This window comes from Barbus barbus, assembly GCF_936440315.1.
Source record: "Barbus barbus genome assembly, chromosome: 30".
Lineage (NCBI taxonomy): Eukaryota > Metazoa > Chordata > Actinopteri > Cypriniformes > Cyprinidae > Barbus > Barbus barbus.
The window spans coordinates 9,080,201-9,098,740 of record NC_136758.1 but is presented as its reverse complement, the minus strand read 5'-3'; the positions used below and the strand labels follow the sequence as shown (position 1 = coordinate 9,098,740).

At 45.0% G+C, this 18,540-nt stretch overlaps 2 protein-coding genes across 6 annotated transcripts in view; one reads left to right on the top strand and one right to left on the bottom strand.

Annotated features, from left to right (window-relative positions):
* The window catches only part of LOC306850653 (60 kDa lysophospholipase-like), a 40,848-nt gene extending 27,145 nt beyond the window's left edge, over window positions 1-13,703 (bottom strand). For all 4 annotated transcript variants that reach the window (XR_013782426.1, XM_079386398.1, XM_079386400.1 and 1 more), the window contains exons 1-4: window positions 13,452-13,703; window positions 8,979-9,108; window positions 1,192-1,303; window positions 706-831 (exon numbers count right to left, since the gene is read on the bottom strand). Coding sequence is in view for 3 of the 4 variants with exons in the window: in XM_079386398.1 (XP_079242524.1) it covers window positions 706-831; window positions 1,192-1,303; window positions 8,979-9,108; window positions 13,452-13,683 (600 nt within the window). In the remaining variant the exon portion in view is untranslated. The remainder of the gene's footprint in view (window positions 1-705; window positions 832-1,191; window positions 1,304-8,978; window positions 9,109-13,451) is intronic.
* A 1,130-nt stretch (window positions 13,704-14,833) lies between these two features.
* Window positions 14,834-18,464, top strand: LOC306850425 (ADP-ribosylation factor 6). 2 transcript variants are annotated; one of them, XM_079386082.1, is made up of 2 exons: window positions 14,834-14,910; window positions 15,104-18,464. In XM_079386082.1, exon 2 carries the CDS (start codon window positions 15,741-15,743, stop codon window positions 16,266-16,268), a length of 528 nt encoding a protein of 175 aa, XP_079242208.1. In that variant the 5' UTR covers window positions 14,834-14,910; window positions 15,104-15,740; the 3' UTR covers window positions 16,269-18,464. The 2 variants fall into 2 exon arrangements, with proteins under 2 accessions (XP_079242208.1, XP_079242209.1); XM_079386083.1 differs by having other exon boundaries at window positions 14,840-14,910; window positions 15,709-17,268.
* The last annotated feature ends 76 nt before the right edge of the window (window positions 18,465-18,540 follow it).

The window sequence follows — 18,540 nt, the reverse complement described above, 5'->3', positions numbered from 1 at the left end:
TTCGGATTGATTACCACTAGTATAACCAGTTTATTGACAAAAACCATGGTGAAGCTATATGGCTAGTATAGCAAAACCATCGTTAATTTGTGTTTACTTTACTTTAGTTTAATTATTTTATTTTTTATTTATTTGTAGTAAAACCATGTTTAATTTTCATAAAGGAGCATATGCAATTAAAACATTATGTAATTAAGTGCAGAAATAAATGTAAGTAATCTTACCTGATGCTGATATCACAGTAGCCAAGTCTTAACAGTTTACCTAATCTGGCTCTTGATTTTACAATTGTTATTTTTTTATTTACTTGCCGGGAGGCAAACGTATCACAAAAGCGCACGGTAAGAGCGTCTACGGTACTTCACGTTGGCCAAAACACGCTGTGAAAAAAAATATCATCGGAAATCACAGACATTCGCATTCAGATGGGATTAGTTATCTCAGAGAATCACTGAGTTTACAGTAGGTCATTTGCTCTGGAATTGTTAGAGGTTGTGCGAGAAAAACACAGATGTGGATTACAATAGCAAAGTACGCCTGTGAAACACAAATTTAAAATAAAACTAGTCCCATCCGAATAGGGCTTTAGACTGTTCTTTAAAACCATTAATGTGTGTTTCATGAAAGAAAGAAAGTCATATGGGTTTGAAAAAACAAGGGTGAGTAAATGATTTATGGGTGAACTATCCCTTCAAAACGTGTTACCTGTGAGCCGGTGAGGATGACAGGCTTTCCCAGGTTCTCACACATGAAGGATAAGGCAGAGGCGGTGTAAGCCATTGTGTCTGTGCCGTGCAGGACAACAAAACCATCGTATTGCTCGTAGTGTTTCTGTCAACATGAGAGAAAAAAAAAAAGTTGAAAATACCAACTGACAATCTGTTTATCTGTTCACAGAACTATATTCAAGAAATTAGAAGATTACCAACAATTACAAATTTTTAAAAGTTCCCCTTTTGTGATAAATAAAATACCAGCATCAAAAAACTAATCATGATCAGTTCTGTTTACAAGTCATTACACTCAGTCATGTCCAACTCAGAGCTTGACAGTATGGCTGTGAAAAAAAAATAAAAACTATGCGCGCCAACGGGAGTGACCCGATCAAAGCTCAATAGTTGTATAATACAACCAAAGTCCTAAAGTTTCACAAAACCAATTTTAAAACAAAGATGGTTAAAAAGGGAGCACCTCAATGTCTTTTCCAATAGTGGCCCAGTCGTCTGTGGTCATATTGCAGGAGTCGAGGAGGGGAGAGTACTCTAAAACGGTATATATAATCCTCTTGTTCTGTTTGGACATTCTGGAGTGGAAAAAAAGGAGAGACAATTATTTAAAAAGCATCAAAATTGTAATGTTTATTGTAAAAGACATCCAAACACTGACAACAAGCTCTTAATGTAAAACAACACTTATTTTTTAAAACCAGCAAAGGCCATTATAGGCAAACATGGGTTAGTTAAGCTAGATCAACTAAAACCAAAAAGTTGATTATTTATTGACAGCGATAGTTTGACTGATTTCAGGGCCGTCTCCTGTAGTTAAAGCAAAAAATATTTGTGCGTCAATGGATGAGCAAATGTTATGAAGCAGCAGACTTCAGACTTTGCTCATCACTCTGGGGGGGGAGATGGGTTCATGGTCTTACTGTAATGAAGAGGGGAGCCATGGGGGATTTTCCACATTTAGGAAACGAGAGTGAGCAGATTAGTGTGACCTGTCTTAATTAACAATGGGCCGCTTATCCTAAAACCACATACATAAATTGGGCCACACTTGGTGAGCTAGAATAGATCTATTGCTAATAGAGATTTACCAAAAAGTGAAAGAAAATCCCACCCCAAATGACAAACACCAAAGACCTGAAGGAGGGGGCAGTTCAGACCTTATATGAGTTATAAAGCCCCTTAAGATTGGTAAACGTGGAAAAAGTACTTTTATTAACTTTTTTTATTCTCAAAACTGTGAAAATATAAAGAAAAAGGAAAGACAGAACAACCAAAACATGGGATTTGTAGAAGTAACTGGATATTGGGTTTGGATTGGCATATCTCTAACATACTCTCATGTGCACAACCCAGCCATAACATATAGAGAGTACAGCATATATTATGCTTGCAAATCAAAAGCAAAAAGCAAAAATCACATACCTTTAAATTAAAAGTAAATTACACCAGTGAATGCATGAGTTGAAGTTGTCAAGAAGAAACGTCTCGGTTACGTATGTAACCCTCGTTCCCTGAAGGAGGGAACGGAGACGTAACGTCAGTGTGACTGACTAATGGGAACTCGCTCGAGAGCCCAATCACCTTCGAGTGTTAACAAAACAAGCCAATGACAGTTGGCGTGCGTGTTTCGCCACGCGCACCCCGCCCCGCAGTGCGGGTATAAAAGGAGAGCGCGTGCAAACGCACATCAGTTTTTCGCTGAGGAGCCGAGACTGTGTGCCCCGGCCGTACAGCGGTGGTACAGCAACTATGGCGACGGGACGTTACGTCTCCGTTCCCTCCTTCAGGGAACGAGGGTTACATACGTAACCGAGACGTTCCCTATCAGTCAGTCACGTTCGACGTAACGTCAGTGTGACTGACTAATGGGATCCCTTGGAAAACGCCACTATTGCTGACCCCCTCCAGTGCCCTGCGGAAGCCGGCAAGTCCCCGACACCAGTTGGGGTGGAAGATAGGACAAGGCCTAGGCAGGGATGACAGCCACTGCTGTTCCGTACAGTGGGTATGGATACACTGGGAAAGCGTACCACAAGTAGGGGAACGCTACGGAAGCCACATCCTGCGTAAGGAGGTACCACGTGGCAATTACACATATGGACTGACCAAGGGCAGTACTACATATGGAAGTCTCTGAGGTAGACTCAGCCAGCCTGGGGTGAGATAACAACACAGCAGAGACGGCAGAAGGTCTCTGCCAGGGAAAGACACGGGCTCACCGTGAGGGGAACCGCACCGTGGAAGAATACACATGTGGGACCACCCGAAGGGGAATCACTACACACGGGCACCTAGCCCAGCACAAGGGCTGACCTTGGGCAAACACACGAGTGCTGGACCTGGCGTCTGGCGTTCCGCCACGCCTGACTGCCGAGGGTGCGGGAGGAACTTCAACAGGGTTCGCCATGGGGAACTGAACTGAGAAGCAACAAGGCGCACGTATCCGGTCCGTAGAGGGGAATGGCGCAGCAAGCGGGATTGACACCGAGCAGTGTCCCAGTGTTACTGGCCGTCTGAGCCAAGTACACGGGAGGACACGGGCTCTACACGGAGATTATAAAATCTCGCAAACGTGTTAGGTGCCGCCCAGCCGGCAGCTCTACAAATGTCTGCTATCGAGGCGCCCCGCGCCAACGCCCAAGAGGAAGCAATGGCTCTTGTAGAGTGTGCTCTCACACCGAGGGGGCACGGTAAGCGCCGGGCCTGATAGGCCAAGACTATAGCCTCGACTATCCAGTGGGCAAGTCTTTGTTTGGAGACAGCCTTCCCCTTCTGCTGTCCCCCGAAGCAGACGAAGAGCTGGTCTGAGGTCCTGAAGCTCTGCGTGCGGTCCACGTAAGTGCGCAAAGCGCGGACGGGACAAAGCAGAGCAATGGCTGGGTCTGCCTCCTCCCGGGGCAGCGCTTGCAAGTTCACCACCTGATCCCTGAAGGGTGTGGTGGGAACTTTGGGCACGTAACCAGGCCGGGGTCTCAGGACAACGTGAGAGTCATCCGGCCCGAATTCTAGGCACGAATCGTCGACCGAAAATGCCTGCAGGTCCCCTACCCTCTTGACCGAGGCCAATGCAGTGAGGAGCGCTGTCTTCAATGACAGAACCTTAAGCTCTACTAACTGCAGAGGCTCAAAGGGCTCCTCCCTCAAGGCCAACAGGACCAAGGGGAGATCCCAAGAGGGTACCAGATGAGGGCGCGGAGGATTTAACCTCCTCGCCCCTCTGAGGAACCTGACGACCAAGTCGTGCTTCCCTACAGACTTACCGTCTACTGCATCGTGATGTGCGGCAATAGCGGCGACATACACTTTGAGGGTGGAGGGAGACAGCCTTCGCTCCAACCCATCTTGCAGGAAAGAAAGCACGACCGCGATCGGGCATCCCCGGGGGTCTTCCCGACGGGAAGAACACCAATCGACGAACAGGTTCCACTTCAGCCTGTAAGCGTGTCTTGTAGACGGGGCTCTAGCTGAAGTGATTGTGTTTACTACCGATGGAGGTAGCCCACCTAGAACCTCCGCGTCCCGTCCAAGGACCATACGTGGAGATTCCACAAGTCTGGACGCGGGTGCCAGAGGGTGCCCCCTCTCTGAGAAAGGAGATCCCTCCTCAGAGGAATTTGCCAAGGAGGGGCTGTCGCGAGGAGCATGAGTTCTGGGAACCAAGTCCGACTGGGCCAGTACGGTGCCACCAAGAGGACCTGCTCCTCGTCCTCCCTGACTTTGCACAGGGTCTGCGCGAGAAGGCTCACTGGGGGAAACGCATATTTGCTTAGGCCCCGAGGCCAGCTGTGTGCCAGCGCGTCCGTGCCGAGGGTACCCTCGGACAGGGAGTAAAACATTTGGCAGTGGGACGTGTCCGGGGAGGCAAACAGGTCTACCTGAGCGTCCCCGAAGTGTCTCCAAATCAGCTGGACTACCTCGGGGTGGAGTCGCCATTCTCCCGGAAGGGCGGGCTGACGTGAGAGCTCGTCGGCTGCACGATTGAGCTCGCCAGGGATATGAACAGCGCGAAGCGACCTCAGATGCTTCTGACTCCAAAGGAGAAGATGGCGAGCGAGTTGCGACAGGCGACGGGAGCGTAGACCACCCTGGTGGTTGATGTACGCAACGGTCGCAGTGTTGTCCGTACGGACCAGTACATGCTTGTCGTGTAGCAGCCCTTTGAAGCGGCGCAGCGCAAGCCATACTGCTAGCAACTCGAGGCAATTGACATGCCACTGCAACCGGGACCCTGTCCAGAGCCCTGCAGCTGCATGCCCGTTGCACATGGCTCCCCAGCCCATGGCAGAGGCATCTGTTGAGACAACAATGTGCCTGGATACTTGCACTAGGGGAACTCCTGCCCGAAGAAAAGCAAGATCCGACCACGGGCCGAAGGTCTGACGGCAGGACGGGGTAACTGAGACCCGGTAAGTGCCGCGTCGCCATGCCCATCTCGGGACCCGGTCGTGAAGCCAATGCTGAAGCGGTCTCATATGAAGCAACCCGAGCGGCGTGACAGCGGCTGCGGATGCCATATGCCCCAGGAGCCTCTGAAAGTGTTTCAGTGGAGCCGCTGTCTTGCGCTGGAAAGACTCCAGGCAGTTCAGCATCGACTGAGCACGCTCTACTGAGAGACGTGCTGTGAGGTTGACCGAGTCCAACTCCATACCGAGAAAAGAGATCCTCTGCACAGGGGAGAGTTTGCTCTTTTCCCAGTTGACCCGAAGCCCCATCCGGCTGAGGTGGCCAAGCACCGTGTCCCTGTGATCGCACAACAGTGCTCGAGACTGGGCCAGTATGAGCCAGTCGTCGAGGTAGTTGAGAACGCGAATGCCTGCTTCCCTTAATGGAACAAGGGCTGCCTCCACGACCTTGGTGAAGACACGAGGCGACAGGGATAGCCCGAAGGGGAGGACTTTGTACTGATATGCTCGTCCTTCGAACGCAAAGCGGAGAAACGGTCTGTGTCGAGGCAGGATTGAGACATGAAAGTACGCGTCCTTCAGGTCGATCGCTGCGAACCAATCGAACGGACGGATGCATTGAAAAATGCGTCTTTGCGTCAACATCCTGAACGGGAGCTTGTGAAGGGCCCGGTTCAGGACGCGCAGGTCCAAGATTGGTCGTAACCCACCGCCTTTCTTGGGTACAATGAAGTACGGGCTGTAAAACCCCGACTTCATCTCGGCTGGAGGGACCGGCTCTATCGCGTCCTTCGCCAGCAGGACCGCGACTTCCGCACGCAAGAGAGGGGCATCCTTGCTCAACACCGAGGTGAACCGAACGCCCCTGAACTTGGGGGGACGCCGGGCGAACTGAATCGCGTAGCCAAGTCTGATGGTTCTCATGAGCCAGCGAGACGGCCTGGGGAGCGCTAGCCAGGCCCCCAGAAACCGTACAAGCGGGACCAAGGGAGCCACGGACGTACCCGCGGCGGGGCAGCGAAGTGGAGCACAGGGGCCCGCCTCGGAAGGCAGTGCGTTCCGAAGTGGGGTCTGAGTGTGCAGTGCGACACTTACCTGGCTCCAAGGCTGAGCAGGGGGCGCGGGAGAAGGCATCGCGTCCTCGGACCGGACCCTGCTGCTCATAGGCGAAAGGAGAGGGGGACGGGAGTGTGGAGACGGGGTCTCGTGCACTGCCATCCTCGCCCTCTTGGGACCCGGAGAAAAAGGAAACTGCTCTTTTTTTGAGGTTTTGGGTACCACTGGCTGGAGAGCCAGTGGCGGAACAGCATAAAAAGGGAACAAAAGATTCTCCACCCGGCCCTCCTCCGGGGGAAGGAGTGGTGCACTCACCATCTCCTGAAGAGCAGGATCCAGAGACTCCGGGTCGCCCGTCTCAGGGCCGCCGCTTGCCCTGGCGCTTCGCAGATTTGGCAGGGGCAGAGACGGGCTGCGCCGCTTTCCTGCGGCCAGCTTCACGCTGCGGCCGTTGTGAAGGCTGCTGCTGGGGCCGAGCTGGAGCGGAGGTGGAGGCCGCAGGAGGGCGCCCTCGGCGACGAGCAGACGGAGGGGCTGCAGCCGGCGGTGGGGTGGAGACAGCAGCGGACCGCCGGGGCAGGATGTGTCGAAACGCCTCTGTCTGCTGCTGTGCGGCGGAGAACTGTTGGGCAAAGCCCTCCACCGCTTCGCCGAATAGGCCGGCCTGGGAGATCGGGGCGTCTAAGAAACGGTGTTTGTCAGACTCCCTCATATCCGCCAAGGTCAGCCATAAGTGGCGCTCCTGGACCACCAACGTGGACATCGTCTGACCCAGGGCCCGCGCCGTGACTTTCGTCGCCCGTAGGGCAAGGTCCGTCGCTGTGCGCAGTTCCTGCAATCCGGCTGGGTCAGCACCACCCTCGTGCAACTGCTTTAACGCCTTGGCCTGGTGGACTTGCAGGAGGGCCATGGCGTGCAGGGCGGAAGCGGCCTGTCCAGCAGCACTGTAAGCCTTGGCCGTCAGAGCGGACGAGAACTTACAGGCCCTGGACGGAAGGCGTGGATTACCCCTCCAGGCGGCAGCGCCCTGCGGGCAGAGCTGCATTGCAATGGCGCGCTCAACTGGGGGGATCTCCACATACCCTTGGGCCGCCCCACCGTCGAGGGTGGTGAGGACGGAGGAGGCACTAGGTCTGTTTCGGGCAGAAAAAGGTGCCCTCCAAGACCTAGTCACCTCCTCATGCACTTCCGGGAAGAATGGAACCGGAGGCGGTTGCCTGCGATCGGCCTGCGCCCCCAGGAACCAATCGTCCAGCCTTGAGCGTTCGGGAGAAGGAGGAGGCCTCCAGTGCAGCCCGATGCTCTCAGCGGCCCGGGAAAGCATAGCAGTCAGTTCTGGATCTGACTCGGTCAACACCACTCTTCCTGATGGAGGCAGCGCAGCCGAATCATCATTTCCAGAACCTAGCTCATCCCCCGATGCAGTGACCGACATCCTGTCATCTGCTGGAGCTCCGAACGAGATGCTGGGCCCCGCCCTGTCCGAGGACTCCACAAACTCGTCCGGAAACCCCAGACGGTGCGATGCGCTAGAGGAGTGAGAGGCCCGCGGAGACGCACTCGACGGGGAAGCTCTCACTGTGATCCTCAAGTCACCCTGACCATGAGCCGAAGTAGCCCTCCGAGAACCGGAGGAACTAGAACGGGGCATGGCAAGGGGGATACCCCCCCGCTTGACGAGGAGGTATCTGGAGCGCAGCATCGCGATGGTCATGTTCCCACACAGAGAACATGAGTCATCCACGAGCGCTGCCTCAGCGTGCTGAAAGCCCAAGCACGAGACACAGCGATCGTGACCATCAGATGAAGCCAGGAAACGGCCACATCCAGAAACACACGAGCGGGAAGCCATCTTTAAAAAGACGCCCGTCGCTCGTGGAGCTCTTTCAGAATTTGCTCTTTTAGAAAAGTGTTGAAGCGCCCAGGAGAGGTCGCAGCGCGACCGCAGGATGAGAGCTGCAGCACGCCGAGATGAAGCAGCAGCACTGGATCGCAACCTCCGCTGACGCGCCGTAACACCAACACTCGTCAGCTGTCTTGTACACTCTCGGAGATTCGCAGCAAGGCTCGGCTCCGAAGCGAAAAGCTGATGTGCGTTTGCACGCGCTCTCCTTTTATACCCGCACTGCGGGGCGGGGTGCGCGTGGCGAAACACGCACGCCAACTGTCATTGGCTTGTTTTGTTAACACTCGAAGGTGATTGGGCTCTCGAGCGAGTTCCCATTAGTCAGTCACACTGACGTTACGTCGAACGTGACTGACTGATAGGGAACCCAGTTTAACCTCCCATTGATCATATTTCATCTTCCATTATCATATCTTAAAACATTACTGTATAGCCATAACCACTGAGCTAACTAGCAAAATTTATAACACAAATCATGCAAACATGTGCAAGTACATATACATCCCACAAGGGCAAACATTATGCTACCAGTACTACAGCACCCATGAAATAGAGGATCATCTGAATGAGTGGACTTCCTGTTAAAATAACACACATTTGTATGGTCTATAATATTATCATGTGTGTAAAAATGAAAGAAACAGCATCCTACAAGACAGAAACAATTTTTAAGACTTTTTTAAATATGTATTTTTAGCCATTTTTAATTAGATTGGGCAAGTAAATAATGACAACTTTAATTTTGAGATGCAATAATAACAGAAACCAACCATCAAACCTGTATTTTGTACACAAATAGATAAATACTGGATCTATGAATAGGACCACACCTCCACAAACTTCTAACCTGATCACATATTTTTGTGCACATGTGTGGGAACTTACGGCAGCACTAGTATGTTCTCTGGAGGCTTGTAGTATTCATACAGTCTGGTCTGTTGTGCGTACTGCTCGTCATGCAGAATGGGGAGTTTGCGTAGAGTTTCAACGAAAGCATTAGGTTCTGGAGACAGAACTGCAAATACAGAAGAAAAGTTAGTCAAAATGTTATCAACAAAGACACATTTGATAACAAATGCACCATATACAAAGTCATACATGTCATATTTGCAACCCTCAGGTTCTTTTGACCAGAATTTAGCAACGCGGCCAAGAAGACACCATCCTGAATATCCGATACTGTGCATAATGCACTACTGTATCATTTTGCACATTTTGACATTCCCTATAGTGCCTGACAAAAGTCTTGTCGCTTATCTATTTTGTAGAAACACCTGCTATTAACCTGACTTTTAATTCATCAATTGGTGTTAGAAATAGCTCATATGAAAAGCTAAAACCCTCCCAAATGATGTTTAATGCATTGATATGAATTAGTTTCACTGAAAAAAGATTTATCATTTAATCAAGACAGAAAGGTCAAATTTTGGCAAGACAAAAGTTTTGTCGCCTATACAGAAATTGAACAAATTTACTGCAAATACAAAAATATGTCAGCAAATTAAGTAGTGGTACTGTGAGATCCAAATTTAATATCTTGTATGACTTCCATGAGCTTGAAGGACTGCATCCATGCGGTTTGGCAAGGATTCATACAATTTATTGATGAAGTCATCAGGAATAGCAAAGAAAGCAGTCTTGCATGCCTCCCAGAGTTCATCAATATTCTTTGGTTTCGTCTTCCATGCTTCCTCTTTCATCCTACCCCACACATGCTCAATGATGTTCATGTCTGGTGACTGGGATGGCCAATCCTGGAGCATCTTGATCTTCTTCGCCTTGAGGAACTTTGATGTGGAGATGGAAGTATGTGATGGAGCACCATCCTGCTGCAGAATTTGGCCTCTTTTATGGTTGGGAATATAAAAGGTAGCTAAGATTTCTTGGTATTTCAGACTATTGATGTTGCCTTCCACCCTGCAGATCTCTCGCACACCCCCATACTGGATGTAACCCCAGACCATGATTTTTCTGCCACCAAACTTCACTGTTTTCTGGGTGAATCTCTGATCCATGCGGGCTCCAGTAGGTCTCCTGCAATATTTGCGGCGACTGTGGTGTAATTCAACAGAAGATTCATCTGAAAAATCCACCTTCTACCACTTTTCCAGCGTCCATCCTTTTAGCAGGCTGTGGGCCTTGGCAAATGCCACACGGTTTTTCAATTGTCTTTTGTTTAGTGCTGGCTTCTGGGCACTGATTCGACCATGGAGGCCATTTCGAGACAGAATCCGACAAACTGTTCTGGTTGACACAGGGACTTCAGGTGACCAGGTCTCGTGGAGCTCTGCTGCAGTGGAAAACGGGCTGGCCTTGGATTTTCGAGCCAACAAACGGTCCTCTCGAGCAGTTGTCTTGCGGGGTCTGCCTGACCTGGGCTTGTCAAAAACGTCTCCAGTCTCTTCAAATCTTTTTTTTATCCTCTGTACTTGACGCTGAGACACATTGAAGGTGTCTGCCACATCAGCAGTGGATCTGGTCTTCAGCCTCTTGATAATCAACACTTTAGTCTCAGGGTGAATCTTAGGCATGTTTGCAGAGGTCTAGTTGCAGTTGATGTGAAGGTCTAGTGTACTGGGGTTCTTTTTATACACACCTGAGACCTAAATGATCCATTATTAGTCACAGGTGAAGCTCATATGACAAGGCGACAACACTTATGTCTTTGCAAAAATTGGCTCAATGGGCTTTACCAAGCTTTGAATATTAGAATACTTTTTGACAGTTTCGTTTTGCACTGAAACATTATTACAAAAGCTGTTGGGAATAAAATGAGCCATTTCTTGTAAAAAAATCTTGATTAGAAATATATTTCAGCGGCACTTGAGTTCAATTTGTACACAAGCGACAAGACTTTTGTCAGGGACTGTATATACACAAAAAACATTCTTGTATCACAGTATTACTAATTTTCTACCATGTTAATTTAATCAAAATGAAAAAAACTATTTGTGAACTATTTGTGACCCTGGACCACAAAATCAGCCATAAGTAGCACGGTTATATTTGTAGCAATAGCCAAAAATAAATTGTATGGGTCAAAATTATCGATTTTTCTTTTATGCCAAAAGTCATTAGGACATTTTGCAAATTTCCTATCATAAATATATCAAAACTTCATTTTTGATTAGTAATAAGCATTGCTAAGGACTTCATTTGGACAACTTTAAAAGCGATTTTCTCAATAGGTTAATTTATTTTTGCACCCTCAGATTCCAGATTTTCAAATAATTGTATCTCGGCCAAATATTGCCCTATCCTAACTATGCATAAATCAATTATTCAGCTTTCATATGATGTATAAATCTCAATTTCAAATAATCGAATGTTATGACTTGTTTTGTGGTCCAGGGTCACATCTGGTAATGTATATTTGTTGGATAATGAAATGTAACCCTAAACATCTCATGAAAAATCATTTTTGGTGTCCAGAGAAGTAAAAGCACAATTGCATCATGCAGACCCATAAAAGCAGGTCTGTTTCACATAACTTGGAGTCAAAAAATGTGCCCAGGTTTCCATTGAGGAAAGAAAAAAAAACAGGACTTTTAAACAGAACCTCTTTTCACAGATCCTGTGTTTATGTAATGGAAGATAAAACTGTTTTGGGTGGAAAAAGTCAGTGTTTATTGTATTATGTAATGCGGATTCTGTCCTTGGACTTTGATAAACCATTTTGAAGAGCTGAATGTTTTGTGTTTGACCTTGCAAATTCTTTAAAAGGCACTATCATTTTTGTTATCAGCCTTTGTTTTAGATAAGCTTCTTTTTATATATAAAGAACTAAGTTTGTTAACCAATTCAAGCAATATTGTGTATAAAATGGTAATACAGCGCAGCGTCGGGAAAGATTAACTACTGTTTACAGAGGGCCAATATTTGGACATTCTGTTCAAGGAATTACTAATAAAGTCATAAAATATGATCAGCATCCTTTTTCTGACCAATTCAGTTTGAATACTGTAAACCACTCTTGAAGGACTATTCCCATTCCCATTTATTACTTTAAATAATCAAGTCACCATTGCATTATACAGACTTTCAGCTGTGCAATTTATTATTTGGATATATATGGAGATGTGTTCCTGCTTCTAATCCATTAATGTACAGCTGCAATTTTGGTTTATTACAATTAAAAACTTCCAACCTCTTTGCTCTCCAAACAAAAATGTTAACACTGGGCTGGACAAGTCATACTTGAAATTCATGAAATGATATTCTTTAATCTTTAAAATTACTAGTCGGACATTAGCAATCTGAAGATGAAGTTACCAAAAAAATATAAATAAATCCATCCATATTACTGTATAACAGGTTAATGACAATTCATGTGTTAGCACCCAATGCAAAATTGACATTACTTGCATCTAGCTGTACTGTTATTTTAGTTTTTAAATAAACTAATACAGACCATCAAAGATAACTTATGCAAACAGAAAAAAAAGATAATTATTTGTGCATGACAGTTATTTGTACTTTTTCACAAAAATAATTTGTAAATAAATACTATATAAAAAAATTGAGTTAATAATCTCAAAATTAAGACAAAAAATAATAGCACTTTTTATTTTATGGTTGCATTTAAACTAAATAATTTTGATGTGATTTTGCATCTTTTATAATACAAACACTGAAATACAACTCAGAAAAATATATTTTTGTTTCATGATAATAATGCTGACTTTAAAATATGGTATTTTGCAAACTTACTACTAATAAATGGCAAATTATTTTGCCCACAAATGCATTGAAAATTCCAAATTTTATAGGTCACTACTTGTATACATTGAGAGAAATGAGAAATAACAAAACAAAAAAAACTGTCAATTATTTTAAAGCCTTAAATCTATCATTTGATTTACAATGCATAACATGTATATTACCTGAATACACGTTTTGTTTTCCTTTTTTTATAGCTTTGTATTTTTTCCCTAATGTTTCAGTTGATGTAATTGATAGGGAACTGTCTTCTATCTTTCTGTGTTGATTTTTTAAAAGATTGCAATTTAAAAAAGTGGCACTTTTTAACATGATAGATGACAAGATATGGCATACATGGCTCAGCATCATTTGTTTACAGATGCCACATGGATTAATATCACACATAATGCCAATAATACATTTTAATTTTAGCATGTCCAAATACATTTGGGACAACTGTAGATTTATCCTTAAAATCGATCATCATTAATTTCCAACGACCCATGGGTTAATGTGGACCCCCACCATTTAAACTGCCCCCACGGTTTTGTTTTGTTTTGTTGTATTGAAATATGTGAAGGATATCAACACATAATCCCATAAACGAGTGTGCAGTGCATATCAGTCAGGTGTGTGAGCGGTGCTGATACAGTTTACCGTTATTATGATACATCATTCCAATGGTTCCGCCGGTGTTTATGACCAGGACCCTCGCCTCGACATTTGGGCTGATATCATGTGACTCTGAACTGCTGGAGTACCTCCTGCGAGACTTCTGCGCCTGAAACCCTTCTGGCTGACTTAACCTGCTGCGAGACAGCGCTCGACCCAGCGAGGTCATGCTTGCTGAAGACGGAGTCGATGTTGTAGCGTGTCTCCATTCCGCCATCTCTGCCTCACGAGCTTTCCCAAAACAGAGCGACGCAGTTTCTTAAAGAGACAGCGCCTTGATTTTAAACACTGATAAACGTGCAGATGCTGGAAACGTACAAATCAACTTACTGTGACACTGGAGATAAAAAAAAAAAAAAAGTTTCGTTATTAGCTAAATTAATTGTAAATAATGAATAAGAAATAATACTAAAAATAACAATAAATAATAACACTTATTTGCTATAACCTTAGACTTGCCAGCCCATGAGTATTCATTGTTGCTTCCTTGGCTTTGACCATAAACACATAAAGATAACATTTACTCTCGCATTTGTTGTAGCCATAAATGTGCTGCTGCTGTTGCATTTCCAACCATTTTCGGTGTTTGTTCCAGACTGTTCATTATAATCTATAGATGGATTGATAGATGTGATTTATTATGCAGATTACACTGTATTCTGTTACATTGTTACACCAGTAGGTGGTGACAAGTCTTTATAAATCAGTAATGGGTCTTAGTAGGTAGACACCTATTTATTTATTTATTTTCTGGAAATCAATGGTCACCAAAATGGTTTGATTACAATATAGAATATATTATGTTGTGCTCCACAGAAGAAATAAAGTCATACAGTTTTGTAACAACATGGGGGGTTTGGAAACAGTCAAGTCACCTGTATTTATATAGTGCTTTATACAATACTGTGTCAAAGCAGCTGTACAGTGTCAACAGGAAAACAGTTTATCAATAATGCAACAGGACAATAACAAAGAGTCATTTTCCTGCTAAACTCAGTTCATTGATGGTTCAGTGATGTCAAATAATGACAGAATTTCACTTTTGGGAGAACTATCCCATTATCAAGTCTTTCATGAGCACTGTAAACGTTTTTTATCTCAATTCATAACCACCATCTTATAATATATTGGTTGAGATTTTTTTTGTATTCACTTTTGTACTTAGATTTGTCCTGTGCTATTGCTGATTGTACTAATACTGTCGCTGTTGCCAATTGCTCCGTTTCCCATGTCTCAGACTGTGTAATATTAAATTATATGTGTGTATTTTAAACGGATGTTTTAAAAGTAAAGTCGAACAGTTAATGACCTTTATTATGAAAGGCGGGCTGCAACGGCCATTTCCGCTGGTTCGCGTTGACGTAGTCAGTTTCACACTGAACTCGGCTGATTTTAGGAGTGAACACCGGGGTTGAGATTGCTAGAGAATGGTGGGCCTCCGCAGGTAACTAAAAATGCATTTAGTCTCTTTAAAATGAATTAAAAGAACTTGTCAATGGTTGTATTTTACATAACCTGTCGAAAATGTGTGTAAAAAGTGTGTGGTGGCGATTTTCTGTGGGTTGTTCGGCCGGCTAAGCTAGCAGGCTAAATTGCTCTTTTTTGGGCACTCCCTCTGAGCATCTCTTGTCTCTCAGGGGCACGTGAGACACAATTCGAATTCGGGACGGGTGAAATCGACACGGCTCCGCTTCAGACGGACCAGATGACAGACCTACCGGCCGGCCAAATGAACGCTTTTCCGCCGAGGCTCTGAACGACTTCAGCTGCTATCCGGTTACATTTTGAGGGAAGGACCTGAAAGAGCCCCCGAGACGGACATTCACACGCCAAGAGGAAGTCTTGAAAGACCGCAGGCTCTTAAAGAGGCCTCACAGCACTTGCCAGACACAGGAAAAGCACCGAAAAATCGTTGCTTTTGTCGCCTTTCAGTGGATTATTATCCAGGGTGGCGTTTTTCAAACCGGCACCAGCCTATAACCGAAGCAAAAGCCCTTAACATCGAGCTTTGACCTTTTCACTTCTACTGAAAGTTTTCAGTACTGTCCTTTAATCAGCAACCAAGTGACCAGTATTGGCTGGAACTACATTTTATTCACTGTGACTTTGCCTCCAGTTTCCTGATAACATTGTACACCTGTTCTGTTTACTTCCGAATTTGACATTCCCAAGAGGAAACTTAAAGAAAAAGTGCTTGTGTTTCACGTTTCAAACCTTTACCATATTTACTTTTTCTTTTTAGAGGGAAGTAACCATTTATGAACAGTATACAAGATGGGGAAGATGCTGTCAAAGATATTTGGTAACAAAGAGATGAGAATATTGATGCTCGGACTGGATGCCGCCGGAAAAACCACCATCCTTTATAAGTTGAAACTCGGCCAGTCTGTGACTACCATCCCAACCGTCGGTTTCAACGTGGAGACGGTCACCTACAAAAATGTCAAGTTCAACGTGTGGGATGTGGGCGGACAAGATAAGATCCGTCCCCTCTGGCGACACTACTACACGGGCACGCAAGGGTTAATTTTCGTGGTGGATTGTGCTGATAGAGATCGCATTGACGAAGCCAGGCAAGAACTCCACCGCATCATCAACGACCGTGAGATGCGGGACGCCATCATTTTGATTTTCGCCAACAAGCAAGACCTTCCGGATGCCATGAAGCCACACGAGATCCAGGAGAAGCTGGGACTGACACGCATCCGGGATAGGAATTGGTACGTTCAGCCGTCGTGCGCGACCACCGGTGACGGACTGTACGAAGGCTTAACTTGGTTAACATCTAACTACAAGTCTTAATGACACTGGCACTGACTGCTTAGGACAAATAAACTCATATGGGGAAAAATCACACTCTCCACTGATTATTCGTGCTCTTTTGATTTAGAGTTAACATTTATTTTTGGTTCGTTTTCAAACGGCCCTCTTTGAAAAAACATAATGGGTTTGGCTTGCTTTTAGTTTCCTGTAAACTGTGACATACCCTTGTCACACACCTTGGACTATTGCTTAACATGACAAAGCATTCCTGAATGAAGATTCTCTATTTTTTTTTTCTTTGATTGTAGGTTTTCTATATTTGTTTTCTCTTCTTCAGCTTCTTTCTTTGAGATATCAGAGTCAAAAAATGGAGTTTGTCTCCAGCAAACGGTCCAATAGTGTGTTAAAGGCATTTTATACCGAGATGTATCAAAACTGTCCAGGCATCCACTGTAGCAAAGCACAGTTTTGCTAAGGAGGTTGTAGCGTACTAATTGTAGGTAGCTATGTGGTTTTAAACCATGCCATAGTCATGATATCACTGACATCCAATGATAATCAACATGTAAATGAGTCCATGGAACATTATGCAAAAGTCTAATCGCGTAAGGCGGACTTACCACAGACATAACTTATATTCACACAGCATAATCGAACCGAGTGATGTCTTGTGTTCTCGGAAGCTTGAAAAACCACAGAAAGTTGTTTTTGTCTGCAATGTAATGTAGCCCAAAACGAGTTCAACGTTAAAGAGATTTCATTTTTAAACATCGAGGGATGCCTTTTGTAGCCCTTTTACCATTTAGGCTAATTGCATTGACCAGATTGTCTTTGACTTGCACTCATGTGTCTCTAAAATGTGGGATTGTTACATTCTTGCATTTCAAGTGTAGTGCTTGCGGTAGAGTGGACTGGATTTGTCATGTTGGAGAGAAATGTTTCATTCTATTCCTTTCCTTTCCTCGCTTTAATCATTTTGAGAAACATGTACAGAAACAGCTATGTAATTGTAACTTCAAATTAAACTTAGTCATTTTAACGGTCTTAGTTCATTCTTGTTCTGAATAATTCATGCTGTCTTTGATGCCTATCGATGCACTGGAGTTTCCACCGTCACTGAGCCAAACCAAAGTCGGATGGAAAATGAATTTAGCCCTTGCGTCAAAATTCCTTCATTTCTTTTTAGTTTTGTTCTAGGTAGCACACATGGAAAATCTTGTCCTATTTGCACAATATTTTCCAAACCTGGGACTCCAAGCACTTTGAAATCTGTAGCAGATAAGATTCTAAAGAATGTGTGTTGGGTTTAATGTTTGACCTCTTCATGTGTTCGCACACAGGACCTCAGACACCTTTCTAACATATGTCAACTGGCACATTTTCAGTGAGTGATTTAATTTCTGAAAGCCTAGAGAGCAATGTCACAGTGCAGTAACTCTTAAACACTCTTTTAACATCTTATCGCAAATATTTGTTATGTGAACATTTTAGTTTAATCTCCCCAAATAAGCTGTGTCAGGATTGTGCTGTTTTGAAACAGACCGGCTCCACCCCCCCACCCCTCCCCAAGCAAAATCCCACTGTAAAAACAGGATGTCTCCTCCTTGGTCTCTAAAGGCCGCACAGCTGCGAAACTGTTGCACACAGAGAAGAGTAATGGGCGGCCGGCGCTGGACGGCACAAATGCTGCTCTTGCTGACACAGCTGTTAATAACAAGTGCTGTGATCACTTGTTGCTTTGTACGCCATCTTGAATGATTGTTAAACCGCTACGCTGTTTCTTCTGCCTCACACCGGAATTCAAATCAGTTGCAGCCACATCAGCCACTAACTTTGCCGGAAATGAGCTTGACTGCTGACATATTGACAGTTGTTTTTTGGTTTTTCTCCTTTTTTTACTGAAGTTTTGGTGCACTTTTAAAGTGAGAAATACTGTACTGGTAGTGGATAGAGATTTTCAGGTTTTAATCAGTTCTGAGGCATCAAGCAGCTACTGCCAACTTGTTGAGACCTGCTGTTAAACCATAATAGAGACTTTTGCATGTCATATTTACAAGGTCAGAACAGTTTGATTTACAAAGCAGGTGATTGTCTCACACACACACACACACACCATGTTTTATGACTGCGTCTTATCTTTCTTAATTTGGTATGCAGTTTGCCGTAAATGAGTTTATGAATAACTGTGTAGGTCACAAGTGTGAATGATCTCATTTGTTCCCTTTCTATATATATAAAAAAAAAAAAATGAAACATGCGTTTGAAAAAAGTCTCATACTCGCATTAATTGATCAAAATATATTGATGAAAG

Bases quoted from the DNA above. Each gene is read 5' to 3' on its own strand.
- LOC306850425 (XM_079386082.1), top strand. From the start codon at position 15,741: ATGGGGAAGATGCTGTCAAAGATATTTGGTAACAAAGAGATGAGAATA.